The sequence below is a fragment of the Oreochromis niloticus genome, linkage group LG7 (assembly GCF_001858045.2).
Source record: "Oreochromis niloticus isolate F11D_XX linkage group LG7, O_niloticus_UMD_NMBU, whole genome shotgun sequence".
NCBI classification, from domain to species: Eukaryota; Metazoa; Chordata; class Actinopteri; order Cichliformes; family Cichlidae; genus Oreochromis; species Oreochromis niloticus.
Genome location: NC_031972.2, coordinates 42,737,328 through 42,755,029, shown reverse-complemented (window position 1 = coordinate 42,755,029; position 17,702 = coordinate 42,737,328). Strand labels below are relative to the sequence as shown.

The following is a 17,702-nucleotide window of genomic DNA, read 5'->3' as shown; positions in this document are numbered from 1 at the left end:
GAAACAGTTCAGTAATTCTCTCTTGTCATGCAGATTGTCAGTCATTTTAGCAGCTTTTCTTGGAAACACTTTGGCTGTGTGCTAGACACTGCAACATGAATTTATGAAGTTCAGTTATGAATTTCACTGCAGATTTAGGGTCGTTAGGGACAGTCCTGATCTTTTATTTGCTTTTCCTTTTGATTCTTTCTATTTGAAGTTTTATGACTTAAATAGTTTATTGATGGAGAAAAAAAATGCAGACTAATCCACAATGAAAACAATCATTATTTGCATTCCACAAAACAGCACAGAAAAGATAACAAGGTACAGCACAACAAGTGACTTCAAGCAACATTTTCGTGATTGTACAGACATTTTAAACGCATAAATTTCACTCTGGTTTATGATTTCAATACTTCCTCCACCACTAAGGGGCGGGCTTTAACATGTAGGATTTCCTGCCGTGTCATTTGAAAGCAGCTAAAAGCCGTGACGTGAATGCGACTGAAACGAGGGAAACGTCAAAGCCTATTATAGCGTAAGTGTACGGAGCACAGTTTTGTCTAACTTTGCATTCAGTAACCCGCGTACATGTTAAACGTGCAGAGCAGGTAGACGAATAGTCTCCTGACATGAGGTTTGTTGACGGTTCCTGGAATAAGCAGAATGTGCTCTACATGTTGTGACTACGTCATGCTCTAGAATGTGAGGCGTGCACTTCGAAGCGTTTCACGTCTCGGTGTTCCTGAGCTTCCATCGAGGGAAACGGGTCTTATTTAAGAGTTGAAAGTAAGTAGCTTCAGAAAGAAGTGACAGCCCAGCTGATTTAATTTGCACGCATGCGCTGTTTCTAGGATATCCGTCCCATACGTTCCCGTTTCCCACACTGCATTTAAGGTGATTATAGTTGGTTCAAACCTTGTCGGAGGAAAAAATAACATTGATCTTTGTTAACTGGCCAAAATTTGTTAACACAGTCTTATTTTGTACTGATGTAGCTCTATTTACTTGTTTTCTGGCATATTGTGTTTCTTACGAAGCAGCTGAAAAAGGGTTTTCTCAATATCAGATTAGAAAAATCAGTTACCTATTAGATATGCTGGATCCACAGAGCAGTTTGACATCTTAGTTTTAAAAAGTCCCAGTAAGTGATAAATTCATTTGTTGTATTATTTTTTTCAAACTAGATTGGTATATTTACAATTAAATTCTTGTCTTTTCAATATTTGTGTCCAGTAAAGTGATCTTAAAGCGTTCTTTGTGCCCGTTCCTTGGGTGAAGGGCACCTGAGTTTTTCCCTCCAGCTGTCCATGGACAGCCAAGCCTGGCTGGAGTCCTCCCTGCAGCGCTCTGCCAGTCTGGGCTTGGAGGTGCTGCAGCGAGCCTCCAGGCGGAGTGTGGACTGGGCAAGCACTGCATCCCAAAACCCCACTATGGCAGATGAAGACACAGATATAGCTGATGAGGTGCTTTTATCTTTCGCCTTTAATATTTATAATAATATAACCTAATCTAAATATAAATACTTTTAATTCTTTGTTTAAAGTTTTTTTTTTTTTTTTATCCGCTTGTCTCTTATCATCTCTTGCTTTTCCAGAGAAATCCCACAGAGCTCGATGATGCCTTTGCAAAAATCGCTGAGTTCATGGCACAAACCACTAGTCATTGCAAAGTTAGTGACTATGTCCTAAAGCACCTCTATATGGACTTCCAGCTACAGACCTGGGAGAATAAAATGTGGATTTTGTCTTTGTTGCAGAGATTTTACGAGTCTGGCTGTTGCACGGAGCCCAGTGACATTGAAAAGAAACACATGTCCAGGTTTCACACACAGCCAGCATCTGCAAAGACAACAGCTGCCCTACCAACCAGGAAATGCAACAAATACCAAGTAATTCTGCATTGTTGAGTGTTTTTGATTATTTGGAATAGGAAAAGCTCAGACACTGACAAACCCAGAGCATTTAAGGCTTTATATTTAAGCAGTTTACAGTAGGTAATGTGTTGGCCAAAAAAGTGGCTTGATCATGAGGAAAAGCGAATCAAAAAATTGAGTTGGAGGCTTCAGAAAGTTAGCATTTTATAGTGGAATAGACAGTAATAGCAGAATTCAGGAAACTCCTTTGAAGTTGTATAGATGAAATTTGAAATTTCAGTTTGGGGGCCTGAGTTTTACATTTACATGTTGTCAAAAAGTTTGACTTTAATTCATCTAAAATGTAAAAAATAATCATTGCATTAAAATCTTTTTATTTGTTGCTTTCAGCACCACGTGTCTGGCTCCAGTGAGGATTTTTATATCGAGCTTTCACCTGGAACATATGCCATCACTGCCAGTATGGCAGAGTCACAGCAGCAGACTCAGCTGGTCAGTGTTAAAGCTGGGGAGAGTGTCAACCTCACCTTTGACCTCTGACCCATCGGCTGACCAAACCTGTCACCCTTAACCTTCAATAACAACTGACCATTGCACATGCTCTTTGTTTGTTTCTTGCTGCTTGTATATAGATTTTTGCATTAAGAGTTTACATTTTATTTTACTGTAATGCACTTAAACACATTCTTACCTGCACTAAGACCACATCAGTGTATTGAAATAAAATATTTTTGTAATCAGTTTTTTCTTTGTCTTTTCAACATGCACTGTACACGAGTTTATACACTGAGATAATATGTAAATATAATGGCATTGTTCTCAGAGAGACTGCAGTCCCACTGGTGGTCGAGGTTTGAAGCTAGTTGTTGACAAAATGTCTCTAATGTTTGCTCTTCTTCCACTGGTGCCAGGAAGTGACTGAAACAGGGAGCTGTGATTTGGTGAGGCACTAATTTGTGGTTCAGGGATGCTGAAACTCACAGGTTGGGTTGTCCTCCTGGGACCAGCACTCCCTGCACAAAAAAATATGAAGCATGCATATTGCACACATAGCAGTATACAGTATGCGTTCTGATATCATCAAAAATGGCATGTTGCATCTTTATTAACATTTTGTGAGACAAGTTTGCACTTATTTGTGGTAAAAGGATTGGGAATGCATTTATGTTTACAATACATCCAAAATAACATGCATGTGTTCATGTGCGCCCACACTGTAGCAAGCAGCATGCTGTAAAGGTAACAGAGAATAACATTTAGTCAAAATATGAAAAACATCATCAGAAGGGTTTCAGGACCACTCTACACAGCGCTTACTGGGGTCCCCAGTAATACACCCAAAAAAGGCGAAGAGGATCGGATGTTTTTAAGATTGGAGAAGAACAGACTAGCAGATGGAAATACATCGATTGTTTTCAAGTTATTTATGAGTTTACGAACAAAAATTCAACCAGGTAACATAAGGTCAGGTACAGTGTCTTTTAAAATGTTTAATTTCATACACTTAAGTAGATGATGTCAAAACAAGGGCTTTTAAACATGATGTGATTAAATCTTCAATTTCAATATTTCCTGTCTTCTAACAGTAACACTCCAGTGTTCTCAGTAAATGTGTCATTAACCTCAAACACTGTAGGACCCATTTGTTTATGTGATATCTCAAATGGAATCTCCCTGTGATCTATTTATTCACAAGTTTTATTTTTTTTTTGCCCAGTTTTCTTTTGATCAGAACTTATTAACTCAGTGTGTGTCTGATTCTCACCTGGCTGCCTGTGCTGTGGTTCTGGTCCAGTTCTTCTCCAGTATCTCCAGGGAAGACGCTGTTGTTTACTTCTTATCTTCACTGAAGGAGAAGTTGATGCTCTGGTCTCATCATGGGAAAGAGATGAGGAGGAGGAAGATGGCAACTCGGGGTCACTCGTCCTCACATCTGCATCTCTGCAGTCCACCTGCTTGACTTGATCTGTTTTATCAAGTTCATCTGATGTTTCAAAGCTAGCTCCAAGACTGGGTGGAACTAAACAGGATGAACAGCAGCAAGAGGCACATGCTGAATGGCAGCAGTCGGTGCAGTACAGCTGGGGGGCACAAAGCCAGCTGCAGCACTGATTGTGAGTGACTGCTTGGAGCTCCCGTACTATTCTGGCATGGCGAGAAGCAGAAATGGGCAAAACCAGACTTTCAGGAAGCACATACACACAACTATTCCACATCAGCACCTGGAGGCTTCTAACACCGTTACCTACAGGAAGGAAAAGTGGGCCCTTTGAGTGGATTACAGATGGTGGTCATGAACAGACATCGGTGATTTATCATGTGAATATTTATCTTAGGAAACAAGTCTCCCATTTGAAAACCTTCTCATTAGAATTATTGACTATAAAGAAAAATATCCTTGATTGCATCCACACCACTGAATGTCATATGATGATGTTATATTATAAAATATACGACTTCTGCCGTACCTCCATAACCATCTCTATGTTCTGTGGCTGCCACCACTTGACCTGGACCGTATCTTCTCAGATCTTGTTCCCATGGTGACAGGACAGCATCGCCAGGAGTCAGCCTGCATGTGCGATCTCTGCTGTCATTGACCATGTCAAGTGAGCAAACGAGCTGGCGCTGGGAGGAGACAATCTCAAACGTTGCACTTTCTGCATGGTCAAAGTCAACCACCCAAATTCCACTGCAGCCCTAAAATTGGAAGACAGTCTGTAAATATTTAGCGGCACTCGTCCCTTTTTTAAAATTAGATTTTTAGTCCGTTGCAGTCCGTTACCTCTGACTTTTGGATAAGAGCAGTGACTTTGAGACTAAAACATTTTTTTTTTTTGTTCATCAGGTTATATTGTTATGATCAGTTTTTATTGGATTGTACTGAAGCTAGGTCAGAATAGATTAAGTGCTCTATATTTATTCTGCTTTTCCTCTAAAGACCAGGAGCTTTTTCGCCACTTTTTAAATGGGATGGCACAAGGAGAGCGCTGTGAGAGATCCAGATGGTAATACATTAAAAGTGGTGTGGCTGAATACCCTTAAACTTAAAGTCAGCAAATACTGTAAATTTATAGTTTCATTTTTAAAACGGTTGTGCTTATGCGGGAATAAAAAACTGAACTGCTGACAAAATATTTGCCCGTATTAGCTGCAGTAGAAACAATATTCAACAGTCATGTGTCACCTGTATTTGTTTTATGACAGTGCCCATATAATAAAGGCCATCCCCCTCTCTCCTGGCTAGGACTCTGGATCCTGGGAAGAACTCTGGGCTGCTCAGGGTTTGACCAGACAGGATACAGGAGGTAACCGGAAGATTGGGATTACTCCGACTGCTCCTATGGTGTTAAATTGTTGTTAAAACAATGCTTAAAATGTAAAAAGATTGAATAATTGTGCAACTAGACCTGAGCAAGGGTGAAGATATGTGGTGCAGCTGTGGTATTGTGACAGAGGTGGGGGGACAACACCACTTGGCTGGATTGAAGCTTGGCAGTGATGGTTGGCTCTCAGCAACATACAGAGGAATCACCTGACAGCAGTGATAGAACCACACATACTCAGACTCACAGTCACTGTGGGGCCTATTTTTTAGAACAGCCGAGCAATTCTCAGTCGCCTATACCTTCTCCAGCGCGCCATTCAAATCGAATGGAATCAGATAACAGCTCCCCCTTGTGGTCTGTGTGAAAGACTGCAGATAGTCCCTAGTGTTTCTGTCCAGTTTATTTCCTAAATCTTGCAGGTAGAAAACGTTCACAGGCCTCCCAACTGCCAGGGCAGGAAGAGCTCTCAGCACGGCCTCTGGTTGATCAGGAAAGCCTGTGAAAAGAAGGTGGACGGCATGACAGGCAGGGTCGGTGAGAGCAATACTCAGAGCAGACAAGAGATCTCTGCCTGAGCTGCAGCTGATGGAGTGAATCCAGGACAGAGCCGTGTACACTGTGTCAGGAGCACAGGAGCACATGTGGTGGGACCAGCAGGTCACCTTCAAGGGAAAGAAAGACTCAGTAAATCTGAGGTTCTGCTCAAGCTTGAAAAAAAAATGTCCTCACAGTACTAAAAGCTCAGGGTGAGATAAAAAAAAAAAAAATGAAGAAAAGGAAAGAATAAGAGTGATTAGTTATTTAAAAATCATATCATATAAAGGTGAGGTAGTATACTATATGAGTTTACTCAATTTTGCACTTGACTGACTTTATACACAGCTGTGATCAAAAGCCCTGTGTGTGAATCCACTGGATCAAAACTCCAAAAGAAATTCAAACTTGTGCACCTGATTCTTGTTTTAAGTTAATACTATGCTGTACAACCATTCTACCCTGGAAATGAGCATATACAAAGAAATTATTAAAAGCCCCAAATTACCAGATCCCCCTCACCTTGCTTGAAAAGCTCATGATGTTGAAGAGAGAGTCCCTGTGAGCAGTAGCGGTTTTAGATACGGGCGACACGGGCGGTTGCCCGGGCGGCATCGTGGTGGGGGCGGCATCACGGGCATCGGCAAAAAAAAAAAAAAAAAAAAAAAAAATGCTCGTACTCATGCTGCCCCGACATCAGCCAGCGCATCTTGGGAATGTCGTAGGCACCGATCGGTTTTCTATCGCCCATTTGCTGGGAGTAAGGGCGCCCTCCGTTTGCGAGGTGCGCCTGCTGCTTGCGGCACAGGGAGGAGAGGGCGAGGCGGCGGGGGATTCTCTGGCTGGCTGGAGTAGCATCTAATAACCAACCCGCAAAATAAAACAAAATAAAAACAAACCAACAAACACGAAAACAGCAGACATTATGATACAGACTTATAATTTGCACCGATGTTTTTTCGAAATTCTATACACGAAAAGTGAGCGCGAGAGCCCTCGGTGCGCCTGCGCGCTGCTGAAGTCAAAGTAAACTTTATTGTCATCTCCGCTACATACAGTCCAGTATATAGAGAGACGAGACGACGAGGCTCCAGTTACAGCAGTGCAAGTAAACAAACAATAAATATCAGAAGAGTAAGAAAATAAATATACACTTTAGGACCAGGGGTAAAGGGATCAATAACAATTTAAAATTTACAGTTTGATGATTTAAAGTCTCACACACAACCTGTTGAAAGGGGAGGGGCCGGCTGCTTCCAAATAGAGCACATTTCATTTATAATGTTGTAAATCCAAGCCCATTATGTATTCATGATTTGAATCCTGGGTTGTGCGAAATCCCAGAAATAAACCTTAGACAAAGTGAATCTGTGAACTAAGGTGTAGGTCTATTAGGTTATGTTGTGGTGATCCTCGGGTTGGGGGATTTGTGTTCATACTGGAGTGCAAAATTAAAACCAATGGAAGATGGACAAGAAAAGTTCAAAGCCATCAGGTGCTCAGTTTAGAAAAAAGAGAAAAGAAAAAGAGGAGAAACGAGCAAAAGATACAGGTAAGCAGAGGTGTCATTGGATAATGGCAGGTCATCCTGAAACAATCAGAATCAGAATACTGTGGCATGCAGAGAAATCTCAACAAAGAAGCTCACAGAGAGATTGAGCTTGCTGTTCAACCCCAAGCTGGTAGGAAGAACTCTTTATTAAAATACTTCCCTATACCACACTGTGCTTCAGAGGGTCAATAACTACAAGCCTGAACTCACTCATGGTACTACATTCTTTCATCAACAATAACTGTCATTGAAATTATACTGCAGCATAAACACAACATTCAAGGTAACAGTTAAAAGTAACGTAAACATAAACAATAAAACAAGAACATCTAAACAGCTGCACATGTTCCAAGGCATGATGGGAGAGAACTAGCTGCTCCCCCAACACGCCACAATACTTTATTAATCCCATAAGGAAATAATGTGGGTTACAGTTGCTCCAAGAAGAAATGGTAAAAATAGTAACAGTAACAGACTAAACTCCAAACAATACATTATAATATTAATTAGTCATTGTCAATTGTTGATTTGTTCTGTTCTCATTGTATGACACATTATAGCCGTTTGCATACTATGCATACTCTCTCTCTCCTTATGTGTGTGTACAACAGTTTTATGTTAATGTACAATCCTTAATATGTTTTGTGTGTGTTTGTGTGTGTGTGTGTGTGTGTGTGTGTGTGTGTGTGTGTGTATGTGGGGGGGGGCGCCAGAGGGAGTGTTCGCCCAGGGCGCCAAACAGGCTAGGACCGCCACTGCCTGTGAGACGCTTTATTCAGTAACGTCTGGATCAGCAGGTGTTTCACTGACCCCAGAACAGCTTTCATGTTCTCAGAGCTTTCCAGGACAAACGTGATGTTGCATCCCTGCTTTCCCAGGAGCAGTGGTATCAGTGCAGCCTCACATGTCACCATCTGTCCAGATGTCATAGTAACACTGTGGTAATGGGAAAGAATCACACAGTTTTCTTTTATTTTTTAATTTTTTTGTAAACTGTAATAGTGAAAAGACAGTGAGAAAGGGCGAGGAATCACCTGAAAATCTTTGAACTATTTTTAGGCCAAATGTAACATATTATCAAAAAGCACAAAACACCTAACAATGAAAATATCTACATATCTTGTGAGCATATTTTTAATCTTTATTTAGATTTTTTTTTAGTTTTAGAACACACTTTACCAAATTTTAAACTGAGCACCTGCATCAGCACATGCTGATTATGAAATTAGAAAATATTAAGAAATATTAGATTCACGCTTTGCAATGTTTAGTTAAATGTCGCAGCAACACTTTAGCTGTTTATGTCAATGCACTGTGCCAGAGCTTATTATAACACTATCAAAAACAACCTCAGCTGCCATTGTAGGAGACTTAGGAGTGACATTTCAGAGTGTTGAGGTACATCACCAAGCAAGACTGCTTTTGACATTATACTGACTTGACATTATATTGCCCTAATGGGTGTGGGGGGTTTTTTGTTTTATTTTTAGCTCATTCTGACAAATCAGAAGGAGCCTCTTCTGCGTTGTCAGGGATAGTAGCTGGAAAGGTGACTTTGTAGTTTTTGTTTTGCTTGTATCTTCATCAGCTACTGAGAAGAACTTCAAATAAATAAATACGCTACATTTTTTATTTACCCTGCTCTGTTCCACGTTAATCAATATATCACCCTGAGGTAAATTTGAGGTAGGTTTGGACATGTTGTATATCTGCCTCAAAAATCCGAAACCAAGAAAATATCAGGGAATGTTTTTATTTATTTATTTTTTATGACTTGCTAGAGTGTTACACTCATGCTGGCAAGGCTGAAATGAAAACACAACAAGAACAGAGATGGTTCCCACATCCATGTGTATTTTTTGTCAGGTTTTAAGCAGCAGGAAGGGAACATGGGTGCAGAACATGACTTAGACAAAGGTTGGAGGCAGAGTGGAGGACTGCCCGTGTCAGATATCAGTATTGACACAAGAGGATCGAACACATGCAGAGCAGAAAGAGGCGACAGAAAATGATGCTCTTGTTTGTTTTCTTCCCATAAAGCAGTTGTGAGTCTCTTCACGCTAATTCCTTTAGTCTTTACATAACCATTGTTCTTTTACTTAATCTGTGCTGCTTTGTGCTACTGGCCTGAAACCGACGTGGCATATGTAGGGTACCTTCATGAACACTGACTACTGAGAACCAGTGAGTTCACTGCAGGGCGTTGCATGTTTCGTGACATAAATGTCTGACCTGCTTCTCTACGGGGGAATTAAGGATTGGGTAACACTGATAAGAGGCATTTTCTAAAATATCATGACTGATGCAGTTAATGCATTCTCATTATCAGAACATCAGATTCTGCTGTTTAATCAAACCTGCTGGGGTCTCATTTTTCCTTTAGCATCTGGTGTTGTGACGCGTGTCCTGCAGCAAAACTGAGACGAGTGAATGAAAGCATGGATAGGAGCAGTAGAAATGTAACTAACTACTTTAAAAAGTAGTTAGTTGCTTGCTTAAAGGGAGAAACCCTTAAACAGCTTGTGTCCCCCTGGGAATAAACTGGGTGCATGTCCATGAGATGAAGTCTTTGGAAAATAATACTTAACCTGACAGTTAAAGTTTCTGCAGTCCCCTTCAGCCTGTTACCCACTACTCTCTACCTCACCTTTGGACTTTTTTCAAAGTCAAAGCTTTTAAATTCTCTGCTGCTCAGATGCCAACAGCCTTCTTCCTCATATCTCTGATCATTAGCTAACTGTGTTTAATACACGGTTACAAGGACAAGACACGGTTTTGTGTACAAGTTTTTTAAAGATGGACGACTGATAGTCAGGTTTAAGGGTCAGAACTGAACACAACTGGCATCTCTTTAGTTTTTCTCTCTTTTGGTTTACAGTTAAAAGGAAGACTGGCTATTTTAATGTCACCTCACAGATCATCATCATCATATTCCATGATTCCTGGGAGACCAAGATAATGGAAAAAAAAAAACAAACCCAAAAACTATTGGTGGCTGCTACTGCTACCCCTCATCATCCAAGTAGATACACCCATGGTATCAACTGGTCATGAAGACATGGTAATGGTGACGGGGATCTCTAGTTCAGACTGAAGGAGAAAAAAAAATGTTCTTAACATTTTAAGACTCGCACAATAAAGATATTCTTTTGCATATTTTAAAAGTAAATTGTCAACAATTTTTCCTATCTGGCCTCTGCACTCATACAGTGTGTATCTTATCTCACTAATTTATTGCACTTCTTGTTTGTTGGTAAGGTGCTTTTAATGCTTTATCTGTACTTGTGTGGGGACTTGTTATAAATCAGTTTTCAACCTTAAATCTCTCTCTGCCTATAAGACCTTAATGAAAATGACTGAATTTTCCTTGTATTCAGTGAGCAGCGAGTTACCAATACTGCCATTTAATTTTGTCTTCTGCTCTTGTGTCTGGTGTGTTAACTCTTGTATATGTTGCAGAGTGTGGCATGGTGGAAAAGAACTGAGAGAATTCTCCACTAAACATTTGGGTTGGCATTACTTTTCTTTTCTTTTTTTACTAATTGCTTGCTTTGGTGTTTTTGTGTCTTTGTGAGGTGTCGGCCACACCCATGGGAGTGGAGATTCTACTCTAGTCCAGCTGCCAGCTATTTGGAGTTGAGTACAGGGAGCAGAGGAAACTGGAAGGAAGGGGTGGTTGTTGTTTTGTTTTGTTTGTTTGTGGGACACTGTTGCAGCAGGGAAGCCAGTTGACCTTGGAGACTCCAGGATGTAAAGTGCACATTTTAAATGACTTTTTTTAAAACCTGGTTTTGCTTTTAAAAGAATCTAATGATGCTGGAGGGAGGACTCGTTTTAATTAGGATTCATGTGGATCTGCTGGGATAAAAAGACTGGATTAGAGACCGTCTGTGCCCAAGGAAAGGAAATTGGTCAAGATTTGGACAAGTTTGAATTTGAGAGTGGAACCCCCAGGATCTGGTGTAGAGATCCATCCTCCAACAAACGCCAGGCCTAATAAAGTGGATGGAAAGCGTTTCTCAGGAAGATGCAGGATTGATATGTTTTTGGCTACATGTTCTTCTGAGTGACCACCTTTCTATGTTTGTAACCAGGCTAACAATCCTGACCCTGGTGGCTTTGGGCCTTGGATTCCAGGCCAGACTTGTGTCCTCAGCCAGTAGTCTGACTTGGAGGAAGAAAACTAAATCTTGTGTACCCCACTGCAGTGTGAGTGTGGTGGTTTCTTACTGGTCAATATTAGAGCTTACTACGTTCTTGTACGGGAGCCATTTTGAGCCGTACGTAATATTTGGCGTTTGTCGACAGGATTTTTGACCAGCATACAAAACCACCTGCCTTAGACTGATCAATATGGCTGATGAACCATTTTTTATTGGTGCATTTTGGGTACCAGAATTTTGTGGCCTTAACACTAATTATGAAGACTGGGAGAGCCAGATTAGTGCAATGCTCCATGCTCAAAAGTGGTCTATAGAACAGCAGTGTGATTTTGTGCTGAGTGCATTAGGAGAACCACAACATGAAATTCTTATTTTGGAGCAGGTGGAGCGGGATACGCCAGATAAGATCTTTCTTCAATTTAAAGAACTGTATGGGGACAAAACAGCTGTGGGTACCTTGCGTGCCATGTTTTATGACTGCAGACAAAGGCCAGAAGAGCCTATTAGAAAGTTCACTTTACATTTAAGGGACATAGGTCATGATAAAAGAGCCACAAGACCCTCGGCGTGCCGACCTGTACATGCATGATCAGTTTGTCTTGGGGCTCATAAAGGGCGAGATACACCCGACTAGTCCATGTGTGATTATGAAAAATAATCAGCTTATGCACTTTTATAAAGCTATAGATAAATTAGATAGCTTTATAGATAAATTACAGTTTTTGTTTTTAATGTTATGTTTTTAATAATTATGCCAATTAGTCATAATGCAAAGAGGCCAACTTTAGAACTGTCTGTATCACTGGATCATATTGGAATAACTGATATACTAATGTGTACATCTCTTTAATGTTGCAATAGGTGAAGATGGGACTCATTTAATTACTTTCATGTGTGACTATATATACTGAACATATACTGTGTATATATATATATATATATTGTATATACTAACTTTATATTTTGTTGGGTAGTAGATTTTTACATTTTAAAATTTTTTCTTTTTAATATTATATATATCTTTTCTTATTTTATTGTACTTTGTAATATCACCCTAAATCTACAAAGTCACCATACTATCAGATAAATGTAGTGGAATAAAAGCATGTAGTCTAATCAAATGTAAAGTTAGAGGACTTAAGTAAATCTACTTCCATCAAGTTGACTCAAATATGCAGAGAAACTTGAAACATTTCCTTCTATTTTAGCAAAAACAGCAAACACAGTTATTAACCTCCTGCAGTAAAGAAAACAGCTACAAACATGAGTCACTAAAATTGAAATATAACACATTTAAAACACAGATTACATTACCTACAATTTTTGTGTTGATTACAGTCAGCTGCAGACAACAACTTCAACCCATTGTTTATGTCGGTTTCCATGGTGTTCAAGCCCGAGCTGGCCCTCTTCGTAACCACTGGAGGGCCTGTTTACCTGCCAGTCGGCAGGCCGGGTCACGCTACAGTTGCTATGGTACAGCTACACAAAAACAGCAGGTGTGAAAAATGACACTAATCTCTGCAGATGTGTCAGGAGTTTTCTTCTCCTAACTCTATTTGATTTTTCCTCTAATTAAAAGCTCTAATTAGGTCACCTTCAGCTGATCCCACATTCATAAATGGCTCTCAGATAAAATGGCACTGATTCTAGTTACATAAGATTTTCATGGTGCTACAGCTCATGTGAAAAAATGAGCAAAGGCACAAAAGTGTCACCGTTTATTTGTTTATTCAGTGGTACACTTTTGCCTCCGTTGGGTGATAAAACCTATTACAAGTGTCACTACAATCCTGTAAACATTAAAAGGCAGTGACCTCAATGCAAATACACGATTCAACTAGAAAATACATTTACAACATTATCAAATATAATAGAGAATACGCATAATCTGTATTCAGTAGATTGTGCTGAGCTCCTAATCTACGCAAACTAACATTTGTCCTCCACGGCTGTAGAATACTATGTCTGGCAGCATAATACTAATTTGTTGGATATTACAAAAAGCTAGAAATCACAGTTATATCACAATCTTAAAGATTACAGCTTCTGTTAACTACCTGCACAGCACGTACTACTGTAGCGACTGCTAATACGAGACTCACACATTCTGGGCTACAAGAACGCTACATGTTAACCTGCAGGTGCGAGCAGCTGCAGGTGCAAGCAGCTGCAGTGTGAGAACGGCTGCCAACGAGATCAGTGAAGTCATTGTGGAGCATCAGGATTTCTAAACGCAGTAAGCAAACCGGCAGACAGAAACTGAGAGTGTGTGAAGGTAGAAATCTGAAGTTCTCCAATGAGGCATCTGGTTGTAGGAGTAAATGTTCCTATTGCTTTTGGTCAGTGTGGGTTTATTTGTGGGTAAGAAGATTAGTAACACAGGTCTCTGAAGTCTGTGGAGCTGGAGAGACAAAAAGGGGGAGAAGAAGCAGAAAGGATTTGGTTAGACCTACACAAAGATGATCTGGCTTTGCCAACTTAATTCATAATTAAAGGTAAACAAGTGTTAACATTAATGAAGGTCAACATTATTATGTTTTTCCTATACTGCTACAATGGTGAAAATGTGGAGCTTAAAATAAGCAGTGTATGGATATATTTTTGCACTGGTTCTTTATGCGTGAAAAACTCCCAGCAATGCACAACTTTCTATAAGTAGTGGATTACACCCTAATTTAAAAATTAGAGTTTTGTGAAGGTTTTAAATGTTTAATTGCGCCTCATGATACTAATTTGTAGGTATGATAAGCTGCATGATACTTTATTTTGAAAGGTATAAATATCATTTGCACAAGAAAAAAATGTTTTTAAAGCTAAAAGATGAAAAAAACATCTTACCCTTCACTGAACTGCTTTTTGGCAAAATGAATCTGCTCCCTCACAGTTGTCCCAATCACCATGATCTGCTTTTCTGTATCGATCACACACTGCAAAAACAGAAATGTCAAAACATTACATAACTGTGTTGGTTATAGTAGAGCCATTTTAGTTAGTGTAGTTAATCATCTAGCTTTTATCTTGTATCTGTTTACACCACTGTGTTGTTTCCCCTCTAGGATGGATGGTGGTGATGGATGGTGGTGATGGATGGTGGTGATGGATGGTGGTGATGGATGGTGGTGGCAAAGCAGAAGATTTACCTTGAGTGTCTTTAAAGTCTTGCTGCCCAAGGACATGAGGTGCTTGTTACTTTCTGAAAATAGATGTAATAGATGAACAGTAATATGATGACACTGTTTCATATAAAAGTGTTCTTATCTTTTTCATTCAGGCAACGATTGTTGTCTTCCTTACCCACTATGGCAAATGAGCAAGTTATCCTGATTTGCCCGACGGTCAGGCCGAGCTCCTTGATGTGACCATCGATGCAGAGCCTGCGCTGAAATGGAAAGCCATCGGTCTCCATTTTGATCTCTTCGACCAGTTCTTTTAAACTGAAAGGGAAACAAAATAAGTCAACAGTTCTCACCTCATGCTGCAGGTGAAAAATGAACTGGTGTCAGGAAAATGAAAAATTAGTGAAGTCATCTCACCCAAATCTCTCCGCAGTCACAGAGGACATCAGATTCAACTTGCAACCTGTATCAATCAGCAAATTCACTTCCTGTCCTAAACACTGTATACACAGGGGAGGTGCATGTAAGATGGAGAAAAAAGAAAGAAAAAAATCTTTTATACAAACAATTCACGGATTTTTTGTGCTTGAAAAGAATTTTTAAGTAGCCCAACTTCCACCCACCTTGCAGGGCACAAGGATGAAATCATCCTCCTCATCCTCCTGTGAATTTACATGGCTACAGCTCAGATGAACTTCTCCATTGTTTGGTGTTACTCCACACATGTTTATCCTGCCCCTGCACAGCTTCGCCTCCAGTAGGCGCTTCTGGAGAATATTGTGTGGCTGCTAAAACAGAGATTACAAATAACATAAGCGCACTTACTGGATATATATCATCAGTGTTGTCGAAGCCTACGATCAGATCTACAGTCTGAGCTAAAAATGCCGTTATGATATAAAGACCATCTTTAAGCTCATGTATACAGTTTAGAAAATACTGTATCGCCTGACTTTGACATATTTTTGTGTTATGGTTTCTTCACAGAATCCAGATTCATCCATGTTTGGTTCATTGGTGATTCTAAATTGGCCCGAGGTGTAATTGTGGAAGCAAATTAAATCGCTGTCTGTCTCTTTAGCCCTGTGATGGACTGGCAGTCTCTCCAGGGTATACCCTGCCTCTCACCCAGATGTGCTCCAGCCACCCCGCTAGGAGGGATATGTGGTTAGGAAAATGGATGGACTGATAACAATATAGATTGAGGTTTTCACTTTAGAGTATAAATCATTGATAAATTACACACACACACACACACACACACACACACACACACACACACAGGCAGTGGTCCCCATCACCTATATAATGTCTAGATAATAATGTCTATAACTATAATAATGGAAGGCCTTAGATGTGAGGCTCACCCCCTGCTTAGAGGTCCCGAGTTTCTTCAGTCCATCCAAAGGAAGCAGATCAGCGGAGTCCTTATGGAGGAACTGGATCGCCTGTTTCAGCCTCCTCTGTTGCCTCAGAGTCGCTGCATCCAGGACCCCCTTTTCTCCGCGGTTCTCTGTCCGCATCCCTGTAAACATGATGGCGGGCGTGTGCGTGTGTTGCCCCTGGTCCCTGACTGCCTGCATACAACCGAGCCTAATGAGGAATCCCCGATGCGTCAAGTCCACTTGAGAAGAGGAGACTCCCCCGTAACATGACAGGTAGTTAAGTCAGGCCAAACTGTAAAACTGAATCCTGCTGTGAATTTTCAAAATAAAACCCATTTGCCAAACGCTGCATAGCCCGTCGCGCAATGAACACGGATGGGTGTTTTTAATGCTGCATTACAGATTCATGTTTTCACCCCTGATAAGCAGATTTACTTTGCTCTTCCACTAACACAACCCTGAATTTATGTTTTTATTTTACAACCTTTAAAAACACTCAAAATAATGTTTCTTTCTGTGTACAAAATGCTGAATTAAAAATACCTCAGTTAAAAGTAAGATTTTTTTTCCTTTGGTTGCTTAAGTGTGGCATGTCAGAAAACGATTGAGAACTGCTATAATGCGAATCTGGCAAGCTACGTTCATCTGCTTCAGATAACTCAGACTACAGTCTATTAAAATGCCTACAGCTTGCTGTTTTGCAAAGACCAGCTGTACTGCATATGCGGGCACTACAAGATTGTGTTTGTATTGTGTTTCATATAAATAAACTTCAAAGAACATCAATGATTAGAAAACGGAAAAGATGATGGGCCAATAATTCACTGGAACAAAACAGATGCAAACATCAAAAAGTAAAAGAAACACTGTGGTGCACTGAATGTTTAATAATGACTGATAGCGCTTGCACATAATCCACAATATGTTATATTCATGTATGAATTTCTTGGGTTTTTGCCAGCGCTTTAGTGGGATGACAAGAATTTTACAACTTTCTGAATTCTCACCGGTTTTATTTTGACAGCAGCTTCCGGTCTCATTCAGTCTGTTAGCGTGACTTTGCTTTTACTTGAGGCAGGTAGAAAGAAAACAGGGAAACATACGTCACTTTGCTGCAGCGTGACTCCAATAACACGCTCTCACGTGGAGAAACCACTTGCACAAAATGATGCGATGCTCTATGAGCAGCAAGTCTGTAAGAGTTAACTCACATTTTGCACAACAAAGGCTTTTTGGTGAGGGGTATAAGGGGTTATAACAGGAAATAAAACTTTTTATCAAATCCATTTTTTCTAAATTCCATTGTTAGTAAGATTTTATTGTTTTTAGAAAATATGAATCAAACAAAGCGCGAGCACTGGGCTACAGCAAATAATTCAAAAATATTCTCTCTATTCAAATGGGAAAAAAATAGATATATATGACAGCATTGTCCAAATGTTCTTTCAGTGAGCAGCTCACCCATGCTTTCACCAATAAGGAGGGATATCCACAAAGCCATCCCCTCTCTCATTTTGCCGTCACTGTCATTTGCATCCGAGCAGGAGACAGTGGTTCATGCTTCCTAACCGGATAGACTGATATTCCTCATACTTACTTAATATCAATTAAATAGCCGATGAAGCGTTCCCCTCGTGTTTGTTTCGTGTCTCTGATGTTAGAAGTAGTTTTCCCGGATAACAAGGCTCAAAACGGTTCCAAGCTGGTTGTGTTTGAAACCTAAATATAGACATCACTTGCAGCAACTACAGGTAGTTGTTAC

At 40.2% G+C, this 17,702-nt stretch overlaps 3 protein-coding genes and 1 long non-coding RNA gene across 13 annotated transcripts; 2 read left to right on the top strand and 2 right to left on the bottom strand.

The window, feature by feature from the left end:
* The first annotated feature begins 394 nt into the window (after positions 1-394).
* akip1 (A kinase (PRKA) interacting protein 1) lies at positions 395-2,599 on the top strand. Of its 6 annotated transcripts, none has more exons than XM_025909311.1 (6): positions 399-520; positions 685-771; positions 1,264-1,448; positions 1,580-1,654; positions 1,742-1,873; positions 2,249-2,599. In XM_025909311.1, exons 3-6 carry the CDS (start codon positions 1,293-1,295, stop codon positions 2,396-2,398), a joined length of 513 nt encoding a protein of 170 aa, XP_025765096.1. In that variant the 5' UTR covers positions 399-520; positions 685-771; positions 1,264-1,292; the 3' UTR covers positions 2,399-2,599. The 6 variants fall into 6 exon arrangements, with proteins under 6 accessions (XP_013119675.1, XP_025765096.1, XP_003455459.1 ...); XM_003455411.5 differs by having other exon boundaries at positions 1,219-1,448; XM_013264221.3 differs by lacking the exon at positions 685-771 and having other exon boundaries at positions 395-520; positions 1,219-1,448.
* Positions 2,275-12,969, bottom strand: lg7h11orf16 (linkage group 7 C11orf16 homolog). Of its 4 annotated transcripts, none has more exons than XM_025909309.1 (9): positions 12,751-12,969; positions 8,033-8,209; positions 6,244-6,280; positions 5,487-5,849; positions 5,269-5,393; positions 5,046-5,199; positions 4,327-4,558; positions 3,624-4,103; positions 2,275-2,871 (listed from the first exon to the last, which is right to left on the bottom strand). In XM_025909309.1, the coding sequence occupies exons 1-9, from the start codon at positions 12,819-12,821 to the stop codon at positions 2,678-2,680; spliced, it is 1,833 nt and encodes a 610-aa protein (XP_025765094.1). In that variant the 5' UTR covers positions 12,822-12,969; the 3' UTR covers positions 2,275-2,677. The 4 variants fall into 4 exon arrangements, with proteins under 4 accessions (XP_025765094.1, XP_019217218.2, XP_019217217.2 ...); XM_019361673.2 differs by having other exon boundaries at positions 5,046-5,193; XM_019361672.2 differs by having other exon boundaries at positions 12,755-12,969.
* LOC109202913 (uncharacterized) lies at positions 10,493-15,635 on the top strand. Its single transcript, XR_002062906.2, has 4 exons — positions 10,493-11,482; positions 14,496-14,618; positions 14,711-14,920; positions 15,543-15,635. It is a non-coding gene; the product is annotated as an uncharacterized LOC109202913 (long non-coding RNA).
* On the bottom strand, positions 13,162-16,430 carry LOC100694546 (nuclear receptor-interacting protein 3). Of its 2 annotated transcripts, none has more exons than XM_019361671.2 (7): positions 15,923-16,430; positions 15,179-15,340; positions 14,973-15,055; positions 14,734-14,873; positions 14,580-14,632; positions 14,278-14,366; positions 13,162-13,840 (listed from the first exon to the last, which is right to left on the bottom strand). In XM_019361671.2, the coding sequence occupies exons 1-7, from the start codon at positions 16,136-16,138 to the stop codon at positions 13,810-13,812; spliced, it is 774 nt and encodes a 257-aa protein (XP_019217216.1). In that variant the 5' UTR covers positions 16,139-16,430; the 3' UTR covers positions 13,162-13,809. The 2 variants fall into 2 exon arrangements, with proteins under 2 accessions (XP_019217216.1, XP_019217215.1); XM_019361670.2 differs by having other exon boundaries at positions 13,166-13,840; positions 15,179-15,343; positions 15,923-16,418.
* Positions 16,431-17,702: the final 1,272 nt, after the last annotated feature.

Bases quoted from the DNA above. Each gene is read 5' to 3' on its own strand.
- akip1 (XM_013264221.3), top strand. From the start codon at position 1,293: ATGGACAGCCAAGCCTGGCTGGAGTCCTCCCTGCAGCGCTCTGCCAGT. The intron at 1,655-1,741 runs GTTAGTGACTAT...TCTTTGTTGCAG, and splicing joins AAACCACTAGTCATTGCAAA to AGATTTTACGAGTCTGGCTG. The intron at 1,874-2,248 runs GTAATTCTGCAT...TGTTGCTTTCAG, and splicing joins GGAAATGCAACAAATACCAA to CACCACGTGTCTGGCTCCAG.
- lg7h11orf16 (XM_025909309.1), bottom strand. From the start codon at position 12,821: ATGGAAACCGACATAAACAATGGGTTGAAGTTGTTGTCTGCAGCTGAC. The intron at 5,394-5,486 runs GTATAGGCGACT...CACTGCTGTCAG, and splicing joins TGAATGGCGCGCTGGAGAAG to GTGATTCCTCTGTATGTTGC. The intron at 4,104-4,326 runs GTACGGCAGAAG...TCCTTCCTGTAG, and splicing joins ACATAGAGATGGTTATGGAG to GTAACGGTGTTAGAAGCCTC.
- LOC100694546 (XM_019361670.2), bottom strand. From the start codon at position 16,138: ATGCAGGCAGTCAGGGACCAGGGGCAACACACGCACACGCCCGCCATC. The intron at 14,874-14,972 runs GTGAGATGACTT...TTTCCCTTTCAG, and splicing joins GTGACTGCGGAGAGATTTGG to TTTAAAAGAACTGGTCGAAG. The intron at 13,841-14,277 runs GTAAGATGTTTT...TTGTCTCTCCAG, and splicing joins AAAAAGCAGTTCAGTGAAGG to CTCCACAGACTTCAGAGACC.